This window comes from Vanacampus margaritifer, chromosome 14, assembly GCF_051991255.1.
Source record: "Vanacampus margaritifer isolate UIUO_Vmar chromosome 14, RoL_Vmar_1.0, whole genome shotgun sequence".
Lineage (NCBI taxonomy): Eukaryota > Metazoa > Chordata > Actinopteri > Syngnathiformes > Syngnathidae > Vanacampus > Vanacampus margaritifer.
Genome location: NC_135445.1, coordinates 8969849 through 8993601, shown reverse-complemented (window position 1 = coordinate 8993601; position 23753 = coordinate 8969849). Strand labels below are relative to the sequence as shown.

The window sequence follows — 23753 nt, the reverse complement described above, 5'->3', positions numbered from 1 at the left end:
TACAATTTGACTAATAAAGCCTGAAAAAAACAGAAGTGAACTACATAGTGATCTGTGACTACCTGGAAGGTGGGGGTGGAAAAAAATGAAACAATGTCAATCTTATGCTGCTCTTTAATAAAGGAGTGAAAAACAGCAACATTTTTAGTACAGAACAAATGTCAATCTTTATTCTAATAAATCATTAGAAAGATTGCTTACTGGCCAAGAGTGTTGAACATAAATATGTGAATAAATAACCATAAATAAAATAGTGGCAGTTATAATAATGACTCACAAATCAGATGCTATCTAATAGTGAGCACATTTCAAGCCATCAATCTTCATGAAATATGGGAAAAAAATCCATGTGTCCCTTTATCGCCGGAAACAAAATATATTCGACTTTACCATAAATAATATATTGATCTCAGACAGTGCTTCATAAACGCTGATGTTGATTGATTGTCTATTTGTTCAACCAGCCCTGCTTAAATGTCAAGAGCAACTCTGTTAGGGTAGATCTGGATTCAGTATATTTATATATACACACACACACAGTTATTCAACTGTGGTACATTTTTTTATAATTTATCCAGAAACCTTTACAAATAATCCTTAATACACTGTAGAAGTTTTTAAGGGGCCACTTACGGTGATCACTAGAGCAGTTTTTATTGTAACTTTTGCATGTTTAAAATTCTGGAATGTATTTGTATTTTGTGGTTGACGAAATATGATGGTACTATTAACTCTGTTGTGCAAGAGTAGTTCTGAATGCAGGATTGTATCTTGGAAGGATTGTATTTTAGACATGTCACAAAATAATGTGATGTTACGGGAATTTTGTCTGACGTTATTAAGTTTTGGGGCCGTTATATAAACTTTACAAAAGATACGGGCATTTTGTGTTATAAACACTATTTTTGCCACAAAATGACAAATATTGCCAGCACTAATAGGCAATGAGGGCATAATAGGAAAAACTAAATATATATATATTTTTTCAACTAATTAGTATGGATTAAATTTCAATGACTTCACAGAACACACAGTCTACATTCAATGTTGTCATGCAAAACAATACAAATGTCAGTGCTATGTAAAATAAGCAGAGGTGACAATCCAGGCCCAGAAAGTAAAAACCCTGCCATGGTTTAGCTTTAGCCCCTGGTGCTAGCTAGCAAGCTCCCTTGCTAGCTCCCCGGGTGCTTGGTTACCTGCTAGGGAGCTAGCTAGCTATTGTTCTCTATATACTCTATTGTTGCATTCCACGCATTTTGTTGCATTTGTGACTTCCTAGGAAGTCACAAATTTCAAACTTTGACAAGTGCATTGGAATGTCAACTATACTTTGATGTTTGCCAACATGTCTGTCGTCAATAATTTTGATACCACACAACAGTGGTGACAATTGGTCTGTCAATATATTGCATCTTGGTATGAGATTTGTTTGTGTAAGATTGAAGACGACTACAAAACATTAGCTTGGGTTGTTTTTTTTTGTTGTTGTTTACAAAGCAGCCATGATTGTGACGTGCGACGTGTTTTCAACAAAAAATATTTGCATGGAATAGAAATGATACACACCAAAGGTTAAAAGCTTTGTGCAAGGTGTGTATACGTGGATACTTCTGCCCTAACGAGTTTCTACACAGCTCATCAAGAACATTATATGAATTGCGGGTTTCATTATTTTGTTTTTCTCAAGTCATCTTGTGTACGACACTACATAACTCAACAGAGTTAGCATATTAATGTAATAATATATATTATTTTTTAAATCAATATTTTTCTACAAAGCTCCACAGATTTAACAGGTAAAAGGTAGATCCATCCTTGGGTATTGCTACTTCACATTGGTTCACAGTTAATACTGTCCCGATCTTCCGTCAGATTGGTTTATAAAGTAAGGTGGTGACGTACTTCTTCTTGTAGCGATGTGTTGCACTAAGCACCATCACCCCATCCTGTGAAAGAAATAAAAAGAAATCTGTGCCTGTGACATAAAATTTGTCCTTCTTGCTTTGTGTATAAAATGCAAGGTAATGATTGTAATTATTTTTTTAAGTGGAATTCAATCAAAATATATATTTTACAATAAAAATATTGTATGTGCCCCTAACTAGTCTAAACACGACATTCTGATTAATAATGTGTTTGTGGAATATGAGTTCAGTAGCAAAATCAGTTTGTATCCATTTCAGGAGGCGGCCATTTTGCCACTTGCCGTCCGCTTAAAATGACATCACAGTTGCTCGGGACTCGGGTAACGACCAATCACGGCTCAGGTTCCGAAACCTTTTTTTTTTTTTTTTAAAGAAAACACCCACGGAACAACATTTAAAAAATAAAAGTGAAACAGCATCAAAGAGCCTCATGACAGACAGCATGTAGAGCTTGTCCAGCATTTTCATCATTGCTTTCATATATAATTTAGCGTTTTACTTGCTCGTATGTTTGACCACAGTTGCATATCTGCAGTCAAACACCTGTGTTGCTTTGAAGAACACACACAGAGAACTCACACTTCTGGTACAGACATATCCAAGTGGAAAAAGTGCCTGTCTGAGCAGCTGTCTACTGATATGGAAAGTACTAAGTGTGACTCAGCTGGGAAGGTACGAGCATGCCACAAGTGTATGCCCCCCCCCCCCCCCCTTTCCCGTATTTAACCCACCATGTGTTTTCTATGTCTATCTTGGCATGAGTGTTCAGTTTATTTTTCCGGTCACGCTGAGAAAAAAACAGCATTATCTCTCCTTCAGACTGCAGCTTGTTATCATCGCTTGCATTTTCTCATCCACCGATCAACACATCAGCTGTGGCAGTTGAAGGCAGTGCTCATAGTTTCCGGTGAAAACAAAAACAATGTAACCCTTTCCAGTGGTCACCACAGGAAGTAGACCATACCTTGATGGAGAGCGCGTAGAGGTGGTTGAGCATGACGTGGTTTGGTTCTGGCAGGAGTGCAGGATCACACTAGGCACAAAAACAACCATTTCAATGGTAAATCATTGCACTTGTAGATTTCTTCGGATGTACTGAACAAAGAAAAACAAGAGGCCCCACAATTGAACCCTGTGGAACACCATATGTTCCGTTATACATGTGAATTCATATTGGACATATTCGTACGACCGCCGTTTTGTTCTTGTTTTGCTTTTCCTCGACATAGTTCTGCGTATGGAAATACACCCTAAGAAGTTTAGCTTATCAATTTTGGAATTCGACAAATTTACAATATATTTAATAATGGCCGTAAGTGATTATCAATCTATCCATCCATCCATTTTCAGCAGCCAAACGGAGAGCACAAATGATAGATAAACAACCATTCACACTCACATTCACGCAAATGGCCAATTTGGAGTCTTTCCTATGCTAACTACGTACTACTATTATGCCGTGCTTAGGTCAAAACTGGAAATCAATGCATTACCACTTTACAAATGGAGTCATTAAAACTGACTGATTTGCATTTCTACTTACAGATATTCCAGTGTCTTTATTGAGGATGACCTGTAGCAGATGAGGTGGAAGTATGGGTGGAGACTTGAACTTTTCCTCTTGTTTTGGAACGTAAGCATCCTGGTGATACGGCCCAGGGGGAGAGCTGGAGAGGTCTAAGACAGATCGGGACATCTCAAATATTCTCAAATTATAGTAGAATGCCTACGGAAGCATATTGCATTGACTTAGAAAAAAAACCTCCCGTTTTTTTTAACAAATTTTTGGGGGGGACCTTTGTTTTTTGTGTAATCCCGCCCCTGTTTTTCTGATTTAGTTTTTAGGTTTTTTTTCTGTCAAAAAATATTCTGAAAAATGGGGGGACAGGAGGCAAAAATAATCAGAAAAACGGGGAAAATTATTTTTATTTATTTTTTTAAATGGGAAAAAATATTCTGAAAAACAGCACCAGCTTCTGTTTCTTGATGTTTTTTTTACGTCTCTTTTTTCATCATCAAAAACCTGATTTTTTTTTTAATTTGGATTGCAAACCAAAAACAGAAAAACCAGGGGGGAAAAGAGGGGAAAAAAATAAAAACAGAAAGAAAATGTCTGACTGGGACTGCTTCAAGTACGCTCTACAATATCTACTGAGGAGGCTGTGGAAATTCTATGACTCAATAATGACAACATCCATTTTTCAGAGAGTGGACCGCAGGGGCAGCAAAGTGAAACTGCAGGTTGATAAGCACAGCTCTGTCTCGGTATGTGACCATTTGTTAAAACTCACCTGACATGTCTGAGCACTTCTGTGAGTCCACCATGAGAGCGTCAAACACCTCAAAGTCTGTTTTCTTCACCTGGATGATGTTATTGACTGTACCCAGCTGACTTGTAACAACAGGCTGCCAAGGAAAAATAAGCACGTCAATAAAAAAAAAAAAAAGATCACAAAAACTAAAACTACTTATTTATTGCACACCTCGGCTGGGTCATGAGTCCATTGCCCATCTACGTAGAATTTGTACTGATGTTCCCCTTCAGGTAGCTCCACAATGGTCACAAATGTGTTTTGACTTTGATAAGAAATGAGGGCATCAACAAAAATGTTAGTAGACAATCAAAACAGAGAGGCACATACTCCAAATAACTCTCACTCTCCTCACCTTCGAATCAGGGGAATCTTATTGGCCCAATTGTTAAAGGATCCAGAGAGGTAGACCTCTTTGCCATCGCCTTTCCAGCGAAACACGGTTGGTCGGTCTAAAGTTGGGTCTTTGTCTTCCGCTTCTAAATCTTGCCTCCATGCAAGGAACTCTTCTTTCTCTAAAGGAGCCTGCAGTGAGCATAAAACCATGATATGACATTTATTTACTATTGAGCTACAACAAATAGTACATCTGATTAAATCTGTGAATAAATAAATAAAATGATAAATGGCAATTTCCCAATTTTGAGTCATTATATGGAAAAAGGGAAATTAATATTTTAGAGATTAATTGAACAGTGAAAAAATATTTTTCAGAAAACAAATTCCCACCTGATTTCTAATTTAAAAATAGTTTTCCCTTACTTATGTACTGTTGTAATTTCTTGAGATGGTGAAGTTTGGGTTTTTGTTCGATGCAAGCTATAATAATCAAAATGACCAAATTAAATCATTACATATTTCAGCTTGCGTGTAACAAATTTATACATTTTACTTTTTCAACTGAACTACTTTTCCACGATGCAGTGGTGCATTGATTTATGAGCTTAATTTGTTCCATTACCACGCTTACATCTCAAATGATATGTTACCTTAAAACAACAACAAATACCATGTAGATAGAAAGTAAAGAATTAAAAAAGGATATACAGACATAGCTATACATTAAAAAAGTAAGCTGTGGTAATTTTTTCAGAGGATAAAGAGTGTCTGTGAGTATGTCTATCTGTATGTGTGCTCTACAATTTGTGTTCAAATATCCTTGCTTAAATTGTTATATCACCACAACACCAACATTATTTGTTAGCATTAAGCTAGCAGAATTTCCTAAGGCAAAGTTACACGATATGGTGGTTCATATATAACACATTTTTGCTCACAAGTCAAAGCAAAAAATACACAACTTGGCAGAATGACCGCTTAAATCAAGAAAAAACAACTTATAAGTCAGGTCAATTGTAGGTCAAAGTACACTGTGTTTTAATTTATTGAGATGCATTTGTACATGGAACAAAAGCTTTGGGATACTTTCCCATTACTAAGCATTGAAAACTGGGTTAAAAAAATGTTTTTAATCTATCAACACCTCTAACCTTATATCAAATTCATCCAAATGACTTTCAAGACCTTGCTCAGTCAATTTGGATGGAAAAATTATGACCTACTTTCATGTCTTCGCCGTGAAAAATATCGGCATCCTCAGGGCTGTCCATGAGAATTTTGGGCCTCTCGCCATCCTTGGTGCCCCTGCTGTCCCTCCGCTGGGCCTTGTCCCCGTGGCCCATCGCAGCCCTCTCACTGCTTGTGTTCCCCATTGCGTTGTTTCTGGGTGTTCTGCTTCAAGGTGGCTTACTGCAAGATGCAAGGACATGAGCAACCCCTGACCTTAAATAAATTAGTTAATCAATGATTAATAGATGTGGCTTGGGGGTCAAAGCAAAAACAAGTTGTTGTTTAAATTGTTAACTAATCCAGTGATTATTTTTATTGTGCATTTGATATAGTGACATTTATTTTACTTATGCACTTATGTACTTTTTGTTTGTTTTCTTTTTTACATGAAGTACAGGAGTTTAATCATGAATTAGTACTACTTCTTTTACCACCACGACTGCCTTTTTTTCCGAATGCATTAACAATCGTGTCAAACTAAATACTGTGCAGCGTTTTTCAGGGAATGATGACGTATTCCAAGCGTGCTGCAAGCCGATATAAACAAATTTCCATTTCTAATTGCCATACAGCAGCGGTGTGACGTGGGATAAAACAAATAGTCCTTTACTGCATTATCATTGCAATCGAGCGTTTACCGAAACAAACTGACCGTAATGGTAAGGTTACATGAGCGATAAACGGTACCGTTATGTTTGTCTACTAAACGGCTGCAAGCTAGCGGCTAAGATTAGCGCTACCTTGTACGTTTCATTGGTTAGTTCTGTTATCTCTCCAAATGATAACAGCGGCTGAATTCCACCGAATAATACGTGGGCCTGTCAATGCATATGCTCATTTACCTGCAGAGTTACGACGGTGATGGATGACTTTGATGATAGATCAGTTCTCCAGTCCCATTTCCTCCGGGCACCAAAAACATAAACATTCAAACTGCGCCACCTGCATCTTGCGCATGCGCAGTAGGCCGTACAAGCAACAGCGTTGCGGTGTTTACCAACACGCGTGTGATTATCACGTAAATGTTTTTGAACATTTGTGTACGAATAGAACTATTTACTATTCCGTAGGTCTAAAATATCAAAACGTATGGCAAACATGTTATATATAATTTTGACACTAGATGGCAGCATAATGCAAGTGGCATTCTGAATTGCGCCAGCCTTTAATTTAAAATGTAGGCACCTTTGAACAGCATACAAACCTAAACTCATTTTGAGGAAGTAACAACAGTAACACAATATAAAACTATAATTGGTCAATACAAAAACAATAGGCTCAGTAACGTACATGATGCAGAAAATTAAAAACATGGAAATGCATTGTACGTCTCAAGTGCCCTGTTTAATAGAGCATCATACTTTCCAGGGTCAAAGGTTCAAATCTCTGTTTGAGTGACTTCACTTTTGATGGAATTTCCTACTCATGTTTTGTATACCGTTTAAACCACAATTGATATTGTAACCTTTGAAAAGGGTCTCCAGGTGCTTGTTTGTTATATTGCTCCACAAATTGCTTTTGCTCGAAAATGGAACCAACTAGACCTCATAAATTTGGTCATAACTGACTTTATGTGTTGATGACACTTAACAATGCAGATAAAAAACGGACAGTTTTTGCTCCTGATATTCATACAGTTCTGGGTGTAAGCCGAAATACATGCTACCAATTAAGTTCTGTGTAGCAGGAAAACTACAACTATAATGTTTTTTGCTTGTTTTTATTCTAAATTGAATTTCATTTTTTTTTTTTATAGATTTGAGTGTGAGTGTGTATGTAGACTCTAGTAGTACAGTTGAACAAATAGATGGACATATACTTCCAATTCCTCTTCCTTGTCACACATCACACAAACAAGAAATATCAACATAACTAAAATGAAACATATCCTTTGAATGCTGAAAAGTATGTCAACAGAATTGGTCACATTAAATGTTTGCAAAGCTACTTGTTGCTAAGCAGAGTCTGTACCACTTAATCATAACAACACCATTGGTCAATGAAAATGTTTGAATGGCAACAGTTTGTAAATTATTGCTTCAAATTAATTTTGTGCTATACTGCACTGTAAACAGTACAATGGTCCCCCATGATACGAGCGACCCGACTTACAAGTATTTAAAATATGAGTTTGTGTTTTGACATGAGTTCAAACTTAGTATGCTGGCTTAATGCTTACAAATAATTGTAGACGCATCATTAAGCAACTTGCAGTCATGCATTCTTTATCCTCCCCAAGGAGTGGATGCATCTAAAACGTATAGAGGTCCATGTACACGACATGGATGAACATTTAAGGCAGAAAATGTAAATATACTGTAGCTGTTGATGAATTGTTTTGTCCATCTAATAGGGTGCAGAGCTCAGCCTCCTTTTTTTTTCAGAAGAAGGTGTGTTAAAAGAAAAAAAATGTTTTGCTCCATATATACCAATTTCCCCCCCTCAACACTGGCATGTAATGGACCTAATGATGACCCCCTACTCAGAACTCCAACATCCCCCAGACCCAAGGGGAAGCTGGTAGCTTTGGCTCATAATGAGGCGCTAAATTAAAAGAAGAGTCCAGCAGGGCAGCGAAAGGGGGCGGGAAGAAAGTTAAGCTTCACTGGACTACAAATGAAAGTACACATAACAAGGCCCTGTTACTTAGAATGTCTCAGGAGATGACATTTACAAGCAGTTCATAAATATTTCTTCTCTCTTCCCAGCATTTATTCCTTGTTAGACTCTATTGTTCATGTAATTTAATGTGAAGCAGCACAACAGCTCGGACTCCGCATGTATGAGAGAGGCGTTTTTTTGTTGTTGTTTTTTTTGTCATCCAAAGAATAAACGTCAGCTTGTTAGAAGGCTGCCATAATTGCCTGCACAGACACAGCATGCGACGGGCAAATGGTTGTTCTGAAAGTGACATTTTTTCTTGTGGAGGTGGTTCTGAAAATATAGTGTTGGTGTCAATAATATGTTGAAAAACACCCAAGACTGAGTTCTTAGGGCTCTACTAAAATGTATCAACAAAAACGATCCGAATTCGGATGATTGTGTGTTTTATTAGGTTTATACATCAACTATTTCATGTTGTATTTTCCAGTCATTTGATAAAGCAGTAATTAGTCATCTGTGATGTCATTTAGTTGTTTACAACCCCGCCTCTTTCCTCTCTTTTAACCAATCAGCTTCACGATTGCAATTCCGTTATGCACCACTATGTCTCATCTGTGTCATTAAAATTATTGTCTAGATGACCGGATTTAGATTGTATGTTGTTTTTCAGGTTTTGCCGCTGTACGTGTTATGTTTTTCTTGTGATTCTTGAGTTTCTGTCTTCGGCCCAAAGTGCCAAAAATTTTTTTAAAAAAAGATGCAGGAATCTAAGGATATTTGTGCAACAACACCCATTTAATGTGCAATATCTCATACGATTCTTTTTAACGACACTTTCTACAAAATTATGTTTGAATTTGCTTGTGTAAAAGTAGACCAGCAAATTTTAAAAGATCAGACAACATTTAAGCACTAATAATAAAAAAATACATTGATTGCAATTTTTTTTACCAAATACAGCATGTGTATCATGGTAAAATTGTAGAGTATGGCAACAATTTGAATTAATGTGTATTTATCAGGAAATGTATATTTTTAAATATGCAGTAAAACATTGCATCCAAATGTAAGGTAAAGTATTTCAAAATAATATCCTTTTGAAATGTGCATTTGTGACCGGTAATGACAAAATGTAGAAGTTTTTCCCATGATGAGACCCAGTCTCCACTTCAATTAAATGACTGCATTTAATTCAGAAAAAGACCTGTGAAGAATGTTATTGAATGTGTTATGAAATAATTGCGTAACATCCTCAACAAAATGATTTCGCCTCCCACACATGACCTCTAAATGTTTTATTTTCTTCTTTTAAGCTCCGTTTTTCTGTTGTGTCTCGATTATTGTCTGTACCGTTGCAAAAGAGCAGGCAAGTGCTTTTGATCGACTTCAAGCGATTTTATGGCCGTTTCTTAATCTGCATTCTTGTCTGCTCTTACATCCTTGTGATGTCTTGACACATCATCAGTCGCGGCCCAAGTACTGTTCCAATTGCAAGTACGCAAAAAGCCATAAGGGTCGAGCAAAAAGAAGTATCATTTGAAATTATACATGGGATTTATTCAATTTAGGGTTATATTGGGGTGGGGGGGGTGTTACGGGGGGTAGACGAACGATTCGATGAACGAATCTTTTGAACGGTTATTTTTAATGAACTGATTCTAAAGATTCAGTTCACTTAAAATAACTGTCATGCCCATCACTAGCTCCCTCAATTGCGCGTGTCTTGTCCCGGTATCTCTCGTGGTCTTGTCAGTTTGTTTGTATTAATGCTGCATTCGAGGATGGTCGGAAGTCTGATTTTTCCGAGTTCAAACCAGGAAGTGTGTATGGGAACGCCCCTTGAACTCGGAAATCCCACTTGTGAAGTCGGGAAGGGAAAAAAAGGACCCCGACTTCACCAATAGACTACAATGTGACGTCACAGACCGTGAATTGTAAAACTCGAGTATAAATCTAGATAGCTTTAACTCCACGTGACGTAACACAACGTACGCGACAGTATGCCGCTATCTCCCTGCATGAAATTATACGGTGAACTACTGAACTGTATGAAATGCTTATGAAATAATATAAATAAAAACAATAAATGAAGCAAGATTGCGAGAAGGCAAGTTTGTTGGGGGTCAAAATGAGTTTTGAGGACCAAAATAAAAAACAATTTATCACTATCCACCATTTTGGCTGTTTACTTTTGCCTCAAACGCTTTCAGGTCGGAACTGGGAAAAAACGACTCGGCTATATCCGACTTCCGACCATCCTCGAATGCAGCATCAGTTCCCTGCTTTCCTTCAGTCTTTGTCAGTTCAACCCTTGGTTTTAGTCTTGTAGGTTGAGTCTTCTTCATCCTAATTACTTTGAACCCCGTTTTTTTTTTTTTGTGAATTAAGATTTTTGGATTATTCCAAGTACCTTTTTTTTTTTGCCTTATTGTTATTTTTGTGGTTAAACTGTTTAATTTAAACCCAAAACACATTAATAATAGAAAGTCCCACTTTTCCTTAGTCTGTGCAGTACATACCCTGCATGTATAATCTGCACAATCAAGATTGATGCCATTTAGGTATATGTCATTTCTGCTCCAGCATTAGCAAATACAGCTGACAGGTGATGTTAATCAGAGTGAAGGATTATTGCACAGCTGTGCTTGCTTTGGTCACAATGAAAGGCCACTCTAAAACATTTGCCACACACAAATGCCGGATTTACGCTGCTAGTACAAATTCCCAATTTAGATTTTTTGTTCTAATGCTGCATTCGAGGAAGGTGGGAAGTCGGACATATCCCACTTGGAAATTGGAATCTGACAGTTTCGACCTGAAAGTGTTCGAACTGTAAACAACAAAGATGGCTGATTCTGAAAAATTGTTCATCACGTTAGGTTACGTAAAGTTAAGCTTTTTACGAAAAACTAAATTAATGGTATAATAAATTGATAGATTTATATGCTTATAAATGTGTAAATTATGTTTTGCCATTCACGGACTTTGTCTCTATAGGGTTCGCCATTGTCGAATGACGTTTATATTTTAACCGGTCGGTAAAGTCGCGGTCCTTTCAACTCGTTCAAGAGTTCAAAGGGGTGTTGAAGTTGGAGTTGTAAAACTCCGACTTCCCACCTTCATGGAATGCACCATTATTGTCCCACCAATTCCCCGTCAACGAACGATGAATAGGTTAGAATATTCCCAAGCAGAATTTTGTTCTCAGCCGACAATAACGACCTTTCTTACTGAAAAATAAGCTAAACTAACGTTAAAAAAACTATTTAACCATCTACAAAAATGATTTATAAAAAAAAAAAAGGGGGGGGGGGCAAAATCAGCAGTAGCCAGAACTCTAGTAATTGGGTCATAGAAACTGACATTTGTCCACTCCAGTAAATTGCGAGCTATAAAACCAAACAATTTATCCCAATAGGAATGGCGCGCACATACACACTCACTCTCTTGGTGCTGTAGAGCACAAAGGGGAGCTGAAAGAGCAGCTGCCACCCTCAATTATCTCCCATATTTTTGCAATCACTGCTTAGTTCAGATATCAGTCGCGCTAAAGTTTCTATGGTGGAGATATACACAGTAACATTATGTGTGCAGTGACGGTGTTGGTCACCTCAAGGACACCACATATTATGAAAACAGTAAGCACACACTTGGCTAATGTTTTGCCTCGTCATGCGTGGGGTCTCTCACATTTTAAAAATGTGTTAAGATATGGAAATAAATAAATAAAAATAAACATCGCTATGCGTTTACTGCGCTTGAGCCAGAACCTATTTCTCATGGTTTATGGAGAATGATGTAAGAAGACGGATTTGGATAGCATTTGCATTGTGGGGTGGGCGGAAATATTTGTGACTTAAGTGGCAATAACATAACTCCTTTGTCTAGATTTAGTGTTGTTACCAGAATTCATCTATTGTTCTTCTTCCTCCCACAAAGTTTCATCAATATTTTTTTGTGTCACATTCAGTCTTCCTGACTTCTTATCTCCACGGTTCTTTTCTGGAATGTCGGTAGGTGTAACCTCCTTAGCAATTTACTCAGTGGTTGTTTCTCAATATGCAGAACGCAAAGCACGGTCTCGTAAACTCGCCAAGTATGGTCGTCCTAAAAACGTAAGTATTGTAAACCGGAACAGCTTTGCGATAATTACTTTGCCATTGCCACTTTTTTTGCTTTGCTAGTTACCAGTATTGTGTCATCTTGTTCCTGCCGTTTTTACTTGCCGTTTGTTTGGTTTTCATGTAATTACTATAGTCATTTTTCACTTTTCTGTGTTTCTACCTTGAGTAGACTAGATGTGTTTATTTGTTAGTTGTACTCATGCCAATTGCTTCTACTTTTAGTCATCGTTTTTGAATATCAATATTTTCTTTTTTTTTTTGTACTTCATGTTAGCGTGCACTTTTAGTTCAATAAAGCCTACTGTTTGCTCATCGTTTGTGGAGATTGCTCTGTGATCCGTCCTTCAGTCGTTTTCCAACTATAACAGATTTTGCAGCACGTGTAGTCAGCCAGTCGTCCCACAGGTGCAAAGATAACGAATGTAATAACAAAAAATCCCTGTGCTTATTTTATTGATGTTTTATACCCCCCACCCCCAACTGCCCACAATTACAGGGGAGTATCTTGCGCCAGATAAATCCTTTATTAACTCACCATGGCTCTAAAAAACTGCAATTACTCCGATTTTTGACTTGTTGAAATTATGACACATGATTTTCATTTTAAACCCTGCACTCCATGCACTTGTATCCTTTATTTTATTCATATTTAGGGAGATAAGACAGAAAGACAAGACCCCCCAGGAGAGTTAATGCCATGCATTTATTCTTAGCAGTGTGACATCCCTCACATAACCAACATTTCATGTCAATCATAATTTATTCACAAAGCAGAACTAGCTTTAAAACTTAATTACAGGGCATTCACACATACATGAAGCTCTAGTTGTTATTCTAGTCGCTCATCAGCCATCTTTTGTCCATTTAAACCTTCATAGAAACATTTGTAACAGTTCCCCATTTAACAGCCCTGGCACCTTATCAGCATAAATGTCTCTCAAGGTGCATTTCATGGCAGATGTTGCCACCGTGTCAAAATGTCGCTCAGCACAACAAGGAACACATGTAATTAATGGCAATATATAAATGTCACAAACTGGGTCACATCCATATTTAAACTACCTTGAAAAAACAAAGATTTATGGATCAGAGCAGTGGTTCTTAACCTGGGTTGAATCCAACCATAGGGTTCAGTGAGTCAGGGAATTTAGTGCACTTAGTAGTCGACTTGTGACTGTTGTGATGGTACGTCGTGTGATTTGTTTATAATTTCTAATCCCTTCATATTAACTGTTGAGCAAAAAAAGAGAGTGGTCAGACAAATACGTGCAATATGAATTCACAAATATAACGGAATGTATGGTGTTCCACAGGGTTTAATGTTGGCCCCCTTTCTGTTTTCATTCTATCTGCTACCCTTAAGAAAACAATGGTGGCTGTTTTAAAGTGCTCTATAAATATAGAATTGAGTTGAGTGATGGGAGTCAGCAACCTAACGCCATGATTTTTTTATTACCAAGTTGAGCAATTCTAGTCCAAAACTAGCCATCTAGCTAAACTAAAAGAACACTTCCTTTAGCTACATGTAGATGGGGAATACAAGAACACAACACTTTTCGAATTCAAGGTAAAGAGAGCCAGATTCAATGAAAAGGTAAACCCTATCCCTATGCCTTGAATAAAAAACAAAAAAATCAGATCAAGGGTTCTGTGAATGCGCACAGGAAACTAGTGCGGTTCAGTACCTCCAACAACAAGGTTAAGAACCACTGGATTAGAGTGAATAAAAAACAGTGTACATCTGAGGATACACAAATAAATACAGATTTGTAATGCATTTATAATAAATTAGACTAGTTTGTATAGCAGCTCTATTACATTTATTTCTGTTTGATATATGTTCTCTTGCCCGCAAAGGTAAACATCCTCAAAGATGCTTATCCACGAAGTGTGCCAAAAACGGAATTTTGCATGTGCCTCTGAGTGATGTGATTAACAATGTGATAGCAAATCAACACAAGGCCATTACAGTAGCAAGGAACTCTCATAAGGACATAACAAGACCCAAAGGAATTAATGCTTGACAGCCTGTCAAAGTAATGTACCCGCACAGAGAGGTTAGTTCGAGCCGGAAAGCCGTTGAGTCGAGTGTCGGTCATTTAAATAGCGCCAGCAGCCAGTCTACTTCTTCACTCTGTGGGTTTTCAACACCTCTCCTCATTTTTCCCTCCTACTGTCACTCACTTCACACCAGTCAGCATTCATGTTGTTGTTGTTTTTGTCGGCTTCCAGATCACACTGAGGAGGACAGACGGTTGAACCGCTGTCTCTTCTTGCTTCATCCAGCAGCGTTCTTCACGGTGTCATCAGGTTTTGCTCGTCTTCGCACACTATAAGGTACATCCTCCCCCTGCCCCTCCCACTTTTTGTATGGCGCAGGGTCCTGGACTATAAGGGAAGACGGATGTGCATGGCCGAACTATTGGGACGCGCGGCCAAGATGTAGATGGAACTTTCCCTGAGGAAGTCGGCCCATGATGTTGGCCTATTGAAGACAGACAATATTAAAAACACATTACTGGCCCACTGCTTTAATCAATGACATGCTCCTTCATTTACAGGTCATTACAGTGGATTAAAGTCTAAATTGGAAAATTAATCGTTTCATGAATCTGCTATACACTAAAGTTATGATTTACACATGAATGCAATAAAAACTAAGGATGTTGTTGAAATGTGTCAGCTTTAAAAGTTTAAAAAATATATATGATTGATTTCTGGTAGTCTAGACAAGACTTTTTATTCAAGTACAGTAAGTGATTTGGACCCCAAAAAAATAAAATAAAACTATAATTACATATAATTATATTGTATGTTAATAATTAATAATTAATAATAAATTTTATTTTATTGAATAAATGTTTAATGTATTAAATTTTATTTCTCAAATTATATTCATGATTTTGTTAAAAGCATAATTTTCAATTTAATATTAATTTATTTAAATTTAATATAATTTTTAAAGGAAATTTAAATGGTGATAATAATAATAATAATCATAATAATAATAAATAATAAAGATATTTTGGACTAAACTAAAAAAAAATTGTGTAATTTGTTTCAGCAAAATTAATTGTAATTAATTATTTTTTAATTAATTTAATTTTGTATTAAATAAATGTATTTATTTGTATTTCTCAAATTATATACATGATTTGGTATTAAGCGTTATTTTATTTTATTTTTTTAATTAAATTTAATATGAATTTTATTAATATTTAAATGTAATATAAATATTTTTTAATGAAATTTAAGTGGTAATAATAATAATAATAATAATAATAAATTTGATTTGTAATGCACTTTATATTTCAACAATCTCAAAGTGCTACAGAGTAATAAAGTAAAAAGCCTAGCCTGGTGTATAAAAACAAAATAGTTGATCCTTGAGCCCTTTTTAAACATCCATCACTGAATAAAAATAAATCAGTTTAAAAAAACTAATAAAAAAAACCTCTTCATTATTTTAGGGTGGTTATTTTTGGCTTTGTCAAGATCATTGTGACGTGTCTGCCCTCTTTTTCATTCGGGATTTGTCACATGGCACCAGTTAGAAGTCTGATTTTGACTGCGTGTCAGAATGTTCTCTGATAAATATTTAACTTGACAACTTGTAGAACAGTTTAGAGCTCTGCTCCATCCCACTGAGAGACATTCTGTATGATATTTTGGTGGCATTAATAAGATTTATGAGCGGGGCAAAATTTAGAAACACTTTCAGTATGATGCAACATTATTAATAAACATTGCTAAATGACGGTTTGGATCTTATTGGTGTTAAAATATCGTTTTACGAGGTGTCTTTATCTGTATGTGCACGATTAAGCATTTTGTAAAGTCCACACAGTAAAAGAGTACAAACCGAATGTCATCAGTCTTGCTTTGTTCACTGCTGGAGCTGGCCGGGCTGCTCTCACAAATGGGCCCGACGTGACTTATACTAATGTGGACACAAGAAAAACAAGACACAAAAACACACACCGAAAAGTGATTATTCATTAGCACAGTGACAGAATTGCTTTACACTGAAACAAGTAGAAGAAAAATAAGTAAATGCAGCGTCATTTCATGTCAACGGTTTTGTTGCGATCAAATTGTTTAAAAATGTCATTTCATTAATTCTGTGTGACATTTGTGGGAAACAATTTTAAATCACAAGCAGAAATACTTGACTTGTAATGAATGTGGTAAACTAACATATTAAGGATGGAGCCTTATTTTCATAGAAATGCATACAAATGAGCACATCTTAATAATCGTGCCTGGCATATCTGGCAATTTGGTGACTAAAAGTCGATTTTAGACCAGCAAATAGTTGGAACGTGCCATAGTCTACCACTAACCTTCGCTGATGCATTAGTAAAGTCGAATTTACAGTTGCTAAAAAAACAACAACTGAAGGTAACTGAAGGTGCCTTTTGTGCTGTGTTTGTAAAGTGTTTACCTGCCTTATTTTTCACTTTGACTTGTATTGAGTAATTCAATGTTATGTTTCCAAAGTCAAAGATGTTTTCTCACTATGTTAAACCAGATTATATAAACACAAGATCTCTTACTTTTCACTGAGTACCCAAACAGTCTCCCATATCTTCAGTATGAGTCATCACTACAATATTTTTTTTTGTTTGAATCGTCTGACCTTTAAAAAAAAAACAGAATTGAATAAATATCGCATAGAGCACATCTGCTGTCAGCAGCGATGATACTTTTTTGCAATTTGGTAATTAATGAGCTTTAACTCATTCACTCCCATCAATTTTCACTGAAGCAACCCCCTTTGCTCCCGGCTGTTTTACTGGATTTTGACTGATTTTGCAAGTTCCACAGAATATTCTGTTCTATTGCTATAAAATCATGGAACCTACCAAAAGAAAGATTAGAGTCTCTTCTTTCATCAGAAAAAAAGTATATTTGTATCTGCTTCCGTTTCGTTAGCATTATAATATAGCTAAGTTTCATAATTATTCACGAAACTGTTGAAAACACTGGCAAAAAATAGCTTTTTGCAACATGGCCCTGGCTGATCTCTTATACTGTGCTGCCACCTGCTGGCCAATTTTTTGTATTAACTGCCATTGCTTTAAGCAACCTGCAACCTCTTCAGGTCAGAAGCTGTATCAAAGCCTTCTATATGCTCTAGCATAAAAAAAACATAAATAAAAAACAACAACGTATAAATATGTTTTTGGAAGTGAAGGACAAAGTATTAAAAACGTATTTATACGTTTTTGGGTTTGAATGAGTTTGAATTATGTTGCACTTTACTGTTACGCGTTGAACCAATGTGCACTCACGCTCGCTCCATTTAGAATATCCACTTTTATTATGGGGCTTTTAATCCACATGTTTACAGGCCAGCTATGAATCTTAAGATAAGAGGAGCTCATCATGTGAAGGGCTCACACTCCTCACAATCAACTTCATTCCGGCGCTTGCTTGAGTCCTTTATTGCCGCATTCTTGTCGAGAGTCTAAATGGATAGGTTGTCTGAGCACGCGTGATAAGTATCGCAGAGTGTACTTATGGGGTGTCGAAGTGATAGGAAGGCGATGAGCCGTGCGCGTTGCTGAGTCACACTCACCCGCAATTTATCGGAGCGCAGAGTCCCATGAGTCTGTGCGGTTGGTATGTCGCATGATGAACAGGTAAGCAGGGTGGAATGGCGCATGTGAAATAAGACATCAGAAGATGCGGATGAAGCACATGCAAGTGTGTCTCAGTGGCGGAAGGATCATGACTTGTAAAGATAATCCAAGAGGATCCTTCTTGAAAGTGAATACTTCTTAGGGTAATATAGTAGATATTTTATACGTTGTTGATAATTCATATTGGAGAACTAGTAATGTATATATTTTTTTTTCCACCACTGACACACGAACAATAAAATGGCAAACAGTGAGTATCATCCAATTAGAGACTGTCAGATGTCATACTCATACATATGCTCAGCTGTCATATAATGTCCCCGTGGATATTAGTGTGATAAATGTGCAGTCATCAGCCACAAATACAGAGATCATATTGCGCAATATCGAGCGTGTTTACTGAAAGCGCCTCGAGCCAAATGAATGAAGAATCAATACAGCAGGGGACGAATGCAATAGAGCACATCTGTACTACTACAGTGGCCAGTCCAGTCAATGTATTCATTACATGCACATTTAAAAGAAATAATAATAATAATGAAAAAAAAAAAGAAAGAATGTGTAGGCTGCTTTGTGGCTTTGTAGCATTGGCCTATGTTGTAACTCTTTGACTGCCAGACGTTTTCAGAAAAGGGATGCCGTGGGTGCCAGCCGATTTAAGCATTTTTGACTGATCTTTCAAGGTTCACAGAAAATTATGGGTTTGGACTATGGAAACACACATACTACCAAATGAAAGATTGGACTCTCATCTTTCATCAGAAAAAAAAGTTTGTTTCTACCGTATTCCGTTTTTCAGTAATCAACAATAGAAAATGGTTAGTTTCATCTGTTTTGAAAAAAAACGTCTTTTAACGTCTTTGGCACTCCTCCATAGGATTTTACTAAACGTTATTTAACGTTTTTGGCAGTCAAAGAGGTAATGTGCTCTATGCATTGAAATATGTATTAATACAGCTTCATTAGACAAGTTTGAATTATCTGCTATATTTCCCTTATAGTCCAATTTCTTAATAAGTTAGCTGGTGTTAATGTGCATTCTTCAATGCCACTGCATAACGAAGACGAGGATGTTCACATTTTATATAATAATAATAATGAAATAATAATAATAATACTGCGATTGGCTGCCAACCAGTTCGGGGTGTACCCCGCCTACTGCCCGAAGCCAGCTGGGATAGAGTCCAGCGCCCCCCGCGACCCTTGTGAGGACAAGCGGTTAAGAAAATGGATGGATGGATGGATAATAATAATAATAATTGTTATTTTTATTATTATTTATTTTTTACGGGTACTAGTAGCCCCCCCCCAAAACAAAAACAATAATTACAATTTTAAAGACCTTTACAGAATCCCAATATAGCATTTTGCCTTAAAATAGCATGACATTAAAGGCAATTTTATATTCTTGTCATTTCCAGTTCCTGATCGTAAAACTGCTAGAAGAGGGCTCAGCTGCCATTTTGATACTGATAACTTGAAGTAAGGCTGGGTATAATACATATTTGTTGAACATTTAAGTACTATTAGTAGGGATGTGCGAGTACTGATACCAGGCCTGATTTTCTAGATAATAGTAGTCACGATGGCGGCAGATGCCTCTTCTGACCATTTTTTGATCAGGAACTAGAAACAAGAAAAATATAAAATTTTAATTAACTCATTGACTGCCATTGACGGGTATAGACGTCAAAAATTCATTTAAACTATTTCTATTAGTTAAAATTTTTTCTCCACATTTGTTAACAAGAGTGTGAAAACACAGAAAAAAATATTGTACATTTACAACAGATATAACATTTGTGATTAATCGTGAGTTAACTATTGAAATCAAGCGATTAATTAAAATTTTTACAAAAATTATCGCCTGACACGATTTAAAAAAAAAAAAGGAAAAAATTAGGGGCATCAGGCGGTTAAGATTTTTAATTGTAATTATTTGCATGACTTCAGTAGTTAACTCACGATTAATCACAAATGTTATATCTGTTCTAAATGTACAATAAAGAATTCTAGGTTTTTCATACTCTAGTTAACAAAAGTGGGAAAAAAATGTTAAACTAGTAGAAATAGTTCTAATGAATTTTTGACGTCTATACCCGTCAATGGCAGTCAATGAGTTAATTTCATGCAAGGAAAACGCTTGGGATATATAAAGGTCTTTTTTGCTTTGTTTTTTTAATTATCCGTCATTGCTTTTTTGTGGAATTTTAGGTACTAGTGGTGTCAGTATCTGTGACTGGTACCATACAGTATCAGTCTGGAAAAAAAGTGGTATCGAACATCCCTAACTTGGACCCGTGTTGTGTCTCAAGAGCTGTCCAGTGACTTCTTTTGAACTTTTGTTGCTGACCGGAAGGAAATAATCCGGGAAAGAAAACCGAGGCTGCGTCCCTGACGACACAGCGAGGATGCGACATGCGCAGGCGTGTGCACAGCAACAAGACACCGACACCCCTCGGTCACGCCTTCTGTCTCTCAGTCTTTGATAGTCTATTCTAGTCCAGGCGCAGTGTGCCATTAAAATAAAACTAGAGGCATAAAATGGGGCCGGAGAGGGATGACATATAAATAGCATTGCTTGTTAGAAGTAGTATGATAAGAACACCGCATATTAGTTATCGGTAGTCATCGCCGGACATATTATACTGGAACACAAATCACAAATTATGAGAAAGTTGGCATTTAAAATGAATCATTTCGAACATATTGGCTGCGTGATAACTCTCAGTTAATGCACTCACCTCACGTTGCAGGACTGCGAGTCTTTACTGAGCTTGTTGAACCAGGACTGCTGGGCCTGGCGACATTCTGCTCTTGTGATCAAGCCGTCCTCATCCAAATCCAGACCCAGGAACACTAACCGAGCAGTGTCTCTTTCCTTCGCAGTCAGCAGGCGCACAAGTGAATTCTAAAAGAAGCCATTTACGTTGGAATCTGAAAACAAGGTCTGATCCAGGTCGGGCATTCACGAGCAAAAGAAAAATCCATCCAGTGAAGCTTCCCTCCATTTTCTCGACTGTGTGTAAACTGGAGTTTATCCGAACGGACTTGCAAACTTGCAGTCAATCAATGGGCAGCATTCCAAAAACATTCCACTAGGCCATTCACATCTCATACTCACACCTACAGATATTCAGATGGATTTGAATACTACACAACTACACTACCATTGAATCATCATTATTGAATTATCCTTATATTTCCTAAAATAGTGAATATTTATATGTAGCCCATTGGGGTGTCAGAATTAGTGTGTTCATTTTGAGTTAATTTAAAGTTCTTTTAACGTCACTCTTTTTTTAACACGTGATTAACTCATTCACTCCCAGCCATTTTTACCGAAGCAACCCCCTTTGCTCCCGACTGTTTTACTGGATTTTGATTGATTTTACAAGGCCCACAGAATATTGTGTTATAATGCTATAAAAACAATCTACCAAAAGAAATAATAGTCTCTTCTTTCATCAGGAAAAAAATATATTTCTATCTGTTTCCGTTATGCTGTAACTAGCATTAGAATATAGGGTAAATGAGCTTTGTTACAACATGGCCCTGGTTGACCTCTTATACTCTACGGCCACCTGCTGGCCGTTTTTTGTAATAACTATCATTGCTTCAAGCATTCTCTTCAGTTAAGAGGCTGCATCAAAGCCTTCTGTATGCTCTAGCGTATAACTACGTCTTTGGGAGGATGGTAATATTTAAAATAGAACGCATTTATACGTTTTTGGGAGCAAATGAGTATTAATGCCCGTCCCTTGTAAAGCATGTGCTGGGGGAATTGCAGTCACAACGCAGCAGTCACTTCAAAATTTAGCAGTAATAAATTTAATAATAATGCATATATTTGTGGAGACCGGGGTCAAGTTGTATTCTACAATTTTAAAAATGTGCAGAATTTCACAAGTTAATTCCTGTTAAAGATTAGATTGCTCTTAATATGAAAGTAAAAATGCACTGAGCTTTCGCCAATGTCTTACAAATGAATGCAATTATGCCATCTAGTGGCAGAAAAATGACCTCAACACAAATCAATGTCAGACTCGTTTTTTCTTATAGTACAGTGCATCTTTTTAATTTCAACTCATTTGTGTGAATTATTATGAAATTTCTTTATCAATGACTAAAATAAGGGGCCATATTTCTTTTAATTTAACATTTGTTTCCTCTTTTATGTTACCGAGAGTATAAAAAATGTGTTGTACATTTTATTGTAATGTATATTTAGAACAGATTTGTGATTAATCCTGAGTTAACTACTAAAGTCATGTGATTAATTTTCGATTTAAAATTTTATTCGCCTGACGCCCCAAGTATCGTATACATACTGGATCAGTTTTTTTGTCTTAACAGTTCACATTTCACCCAACAGCTACAATTTCCTCCATGAGAGTCTTCAGGCAAGGCAAATGTATGCAAATCCCTGCCTTGACATCCTGAAATGTTGGATGAAATCTGTCTTTGGAGCCTTTGGCGTCACAATCGTACCAGTCTTGGCTCAGACTTCAGTGTTGTTGTTTTAAACATTCAAGTGTTATCGTAACATGGTGTGAAATGTTTTGCAAAATAGTCACTTCATATGCCATTTGAATTGATTTCACTAGGAATTAGGAAACCTGGAGTGGACATTGTGTTGAAAAGTGCAACAAGTAACCATATTTATCAAATTAACAAATCCCAAATGGATTTCATTTTCTTTACCTCAGTGCGAAATTTTCTTAAAACCGCCAACGATTCAAAGTAGAGAAAGTCCGGCCACTCGATGTGACCCTTCTTCTCGGGGTCCAGTGCAGCAAACTGGGCAAGGATTTCTTCCTCTTGCTCATCGGTCAGATCCTTTTCGAACTGCTGCTTGGATACAAAGTGGTGGTACTGCAGCAACTCGTCTGACACCAGGCACGACTCTATAGTGACAAGGAACAATTACTTAAAACCTTCATTAGTCACTGAGAACATTTCTCCGATTAAAATGAACAATCTGTTGACACATTTCAGGCAAAGGAACGGTCTCTCTCCCCTGCTGGTCTATAAAAGAATACCACAGGTCTTTAAGGAGAATGAGACTGAGGGCGATTATTGCGCTTTGACTGTAAAAAGTTATCGCAGTAAATACTATGTTATGAGAAATCTTCCTCATTCCCATAAAAGTAAATAAAATTCTCCTCAGTCTTATTAAAAGTCGCAACTGACATCACCCCTATAAATTGTTGTCACATGTACGTAGCACAGTTTTTTTCAGGGTTATCCTGGGACTCACCTGGAATGATCTTACACTGCTTAAATGTCTCCATAAGGCTGTACATTTCTTCATCTGTTAACAGTAGGTTCAAATTATCCTGCAAGAAAACGAGAGGCAGGGAGGTGGTTAATTGGCAAATCGGATCGTCTCTTTTACACATCATAGCCATTGAAAGTGCTTTAAACGTTACTCAAAATAGGATATAGTTAGACAAGGGGCTAATAATAAAGCACTAGTCAAAGGAAAAAGAGGTGTAAGTTATATTTAGATGCATCAAAATCCAGTGTCAGGGAAAAAAAGACTTTAAAAAAATGACTAACAGGAAGACA

At 36.8% G+C, this 23753-nt stretch overlaps 2 protein-coding genes across 4 annotated transcripts in view; both read right to left on the bottom strand.

Moving 5' to 3' along the window:
- Nucleotides 1–96: 96 nt before the first annotated feature.
- prkab1a (protein kinase, AMP-activated, beta 1 non-catalytic subunit, a) lies at nucleotides 97–6764 on the bottom strand. The gene is made up of 8 exons (XM_077542408.1): nucleotides 6652–6764; nucleotides 5803–5989; nucleotides 4596–4765; nucleotides 4412–4505; nucleotides 4220–4334; nucleotides 3472–3605; nucleotides 2893–2961; nucleotides 97–1949 (listed from the first exon to the last, which is right to left on the bottom strand). The coding sequence occupies exons 2-8, from the start codon at nucleotides 5950–5952 to the stop codon at nucleotides 1872–1874; spliced, it is 810 nt and encodes a 269-aa protein (XP_077398534.1). The 5' UTR covers nucleotides 5953–5989; nucleotides 6652–6764; the 3' UTR covers nucleotides 97–1871.
- Nucleotides 6765–13221: 6457 nt separating this feature from the next.
- phf24 (PHD finger protein 24) overlaps nucleotides 13222–23753 on the bottom strand; it is a 28434-nt gene continuing 17902 nt past the window's right edge. For 2 of the 3 annotated variants that reach the window (XM_077543006.1, XM_077543005.1), the window contains exons 4-9: nucleotides 23443–23521; nucleotides 22887–23089; nucleotides 20927–21093; nucleotides 18119–18151; nucleotides 16400–16477; nucleotides 13222–15022 (exon numbers count right to left, since the gene is read on the bottom strand). In XM_077543006.1, the coding sequence (XP_077399132.1) occupies nucleotides 14926–15022; nucleotides 16400–16477; nucleotides 18119–18151; nucleotides 20927–21093; nucleotides 22887–23089; nucleotides 23443–23521 (657 nt within the window). In that variant the 3' untranslated portion in view covers nucleotides 13222–14925. The remainder of the gene's footprint in view (nucleotides 15023–16399; nucleotides 16478–18118; nucleotides 18152–20926; nucleotides 21094–22886; nucleotides 23090–23442; nucleotides 23522–23753) is intronic. The other variant, XM_077543007.1, reaches the window with a different exon arrangement.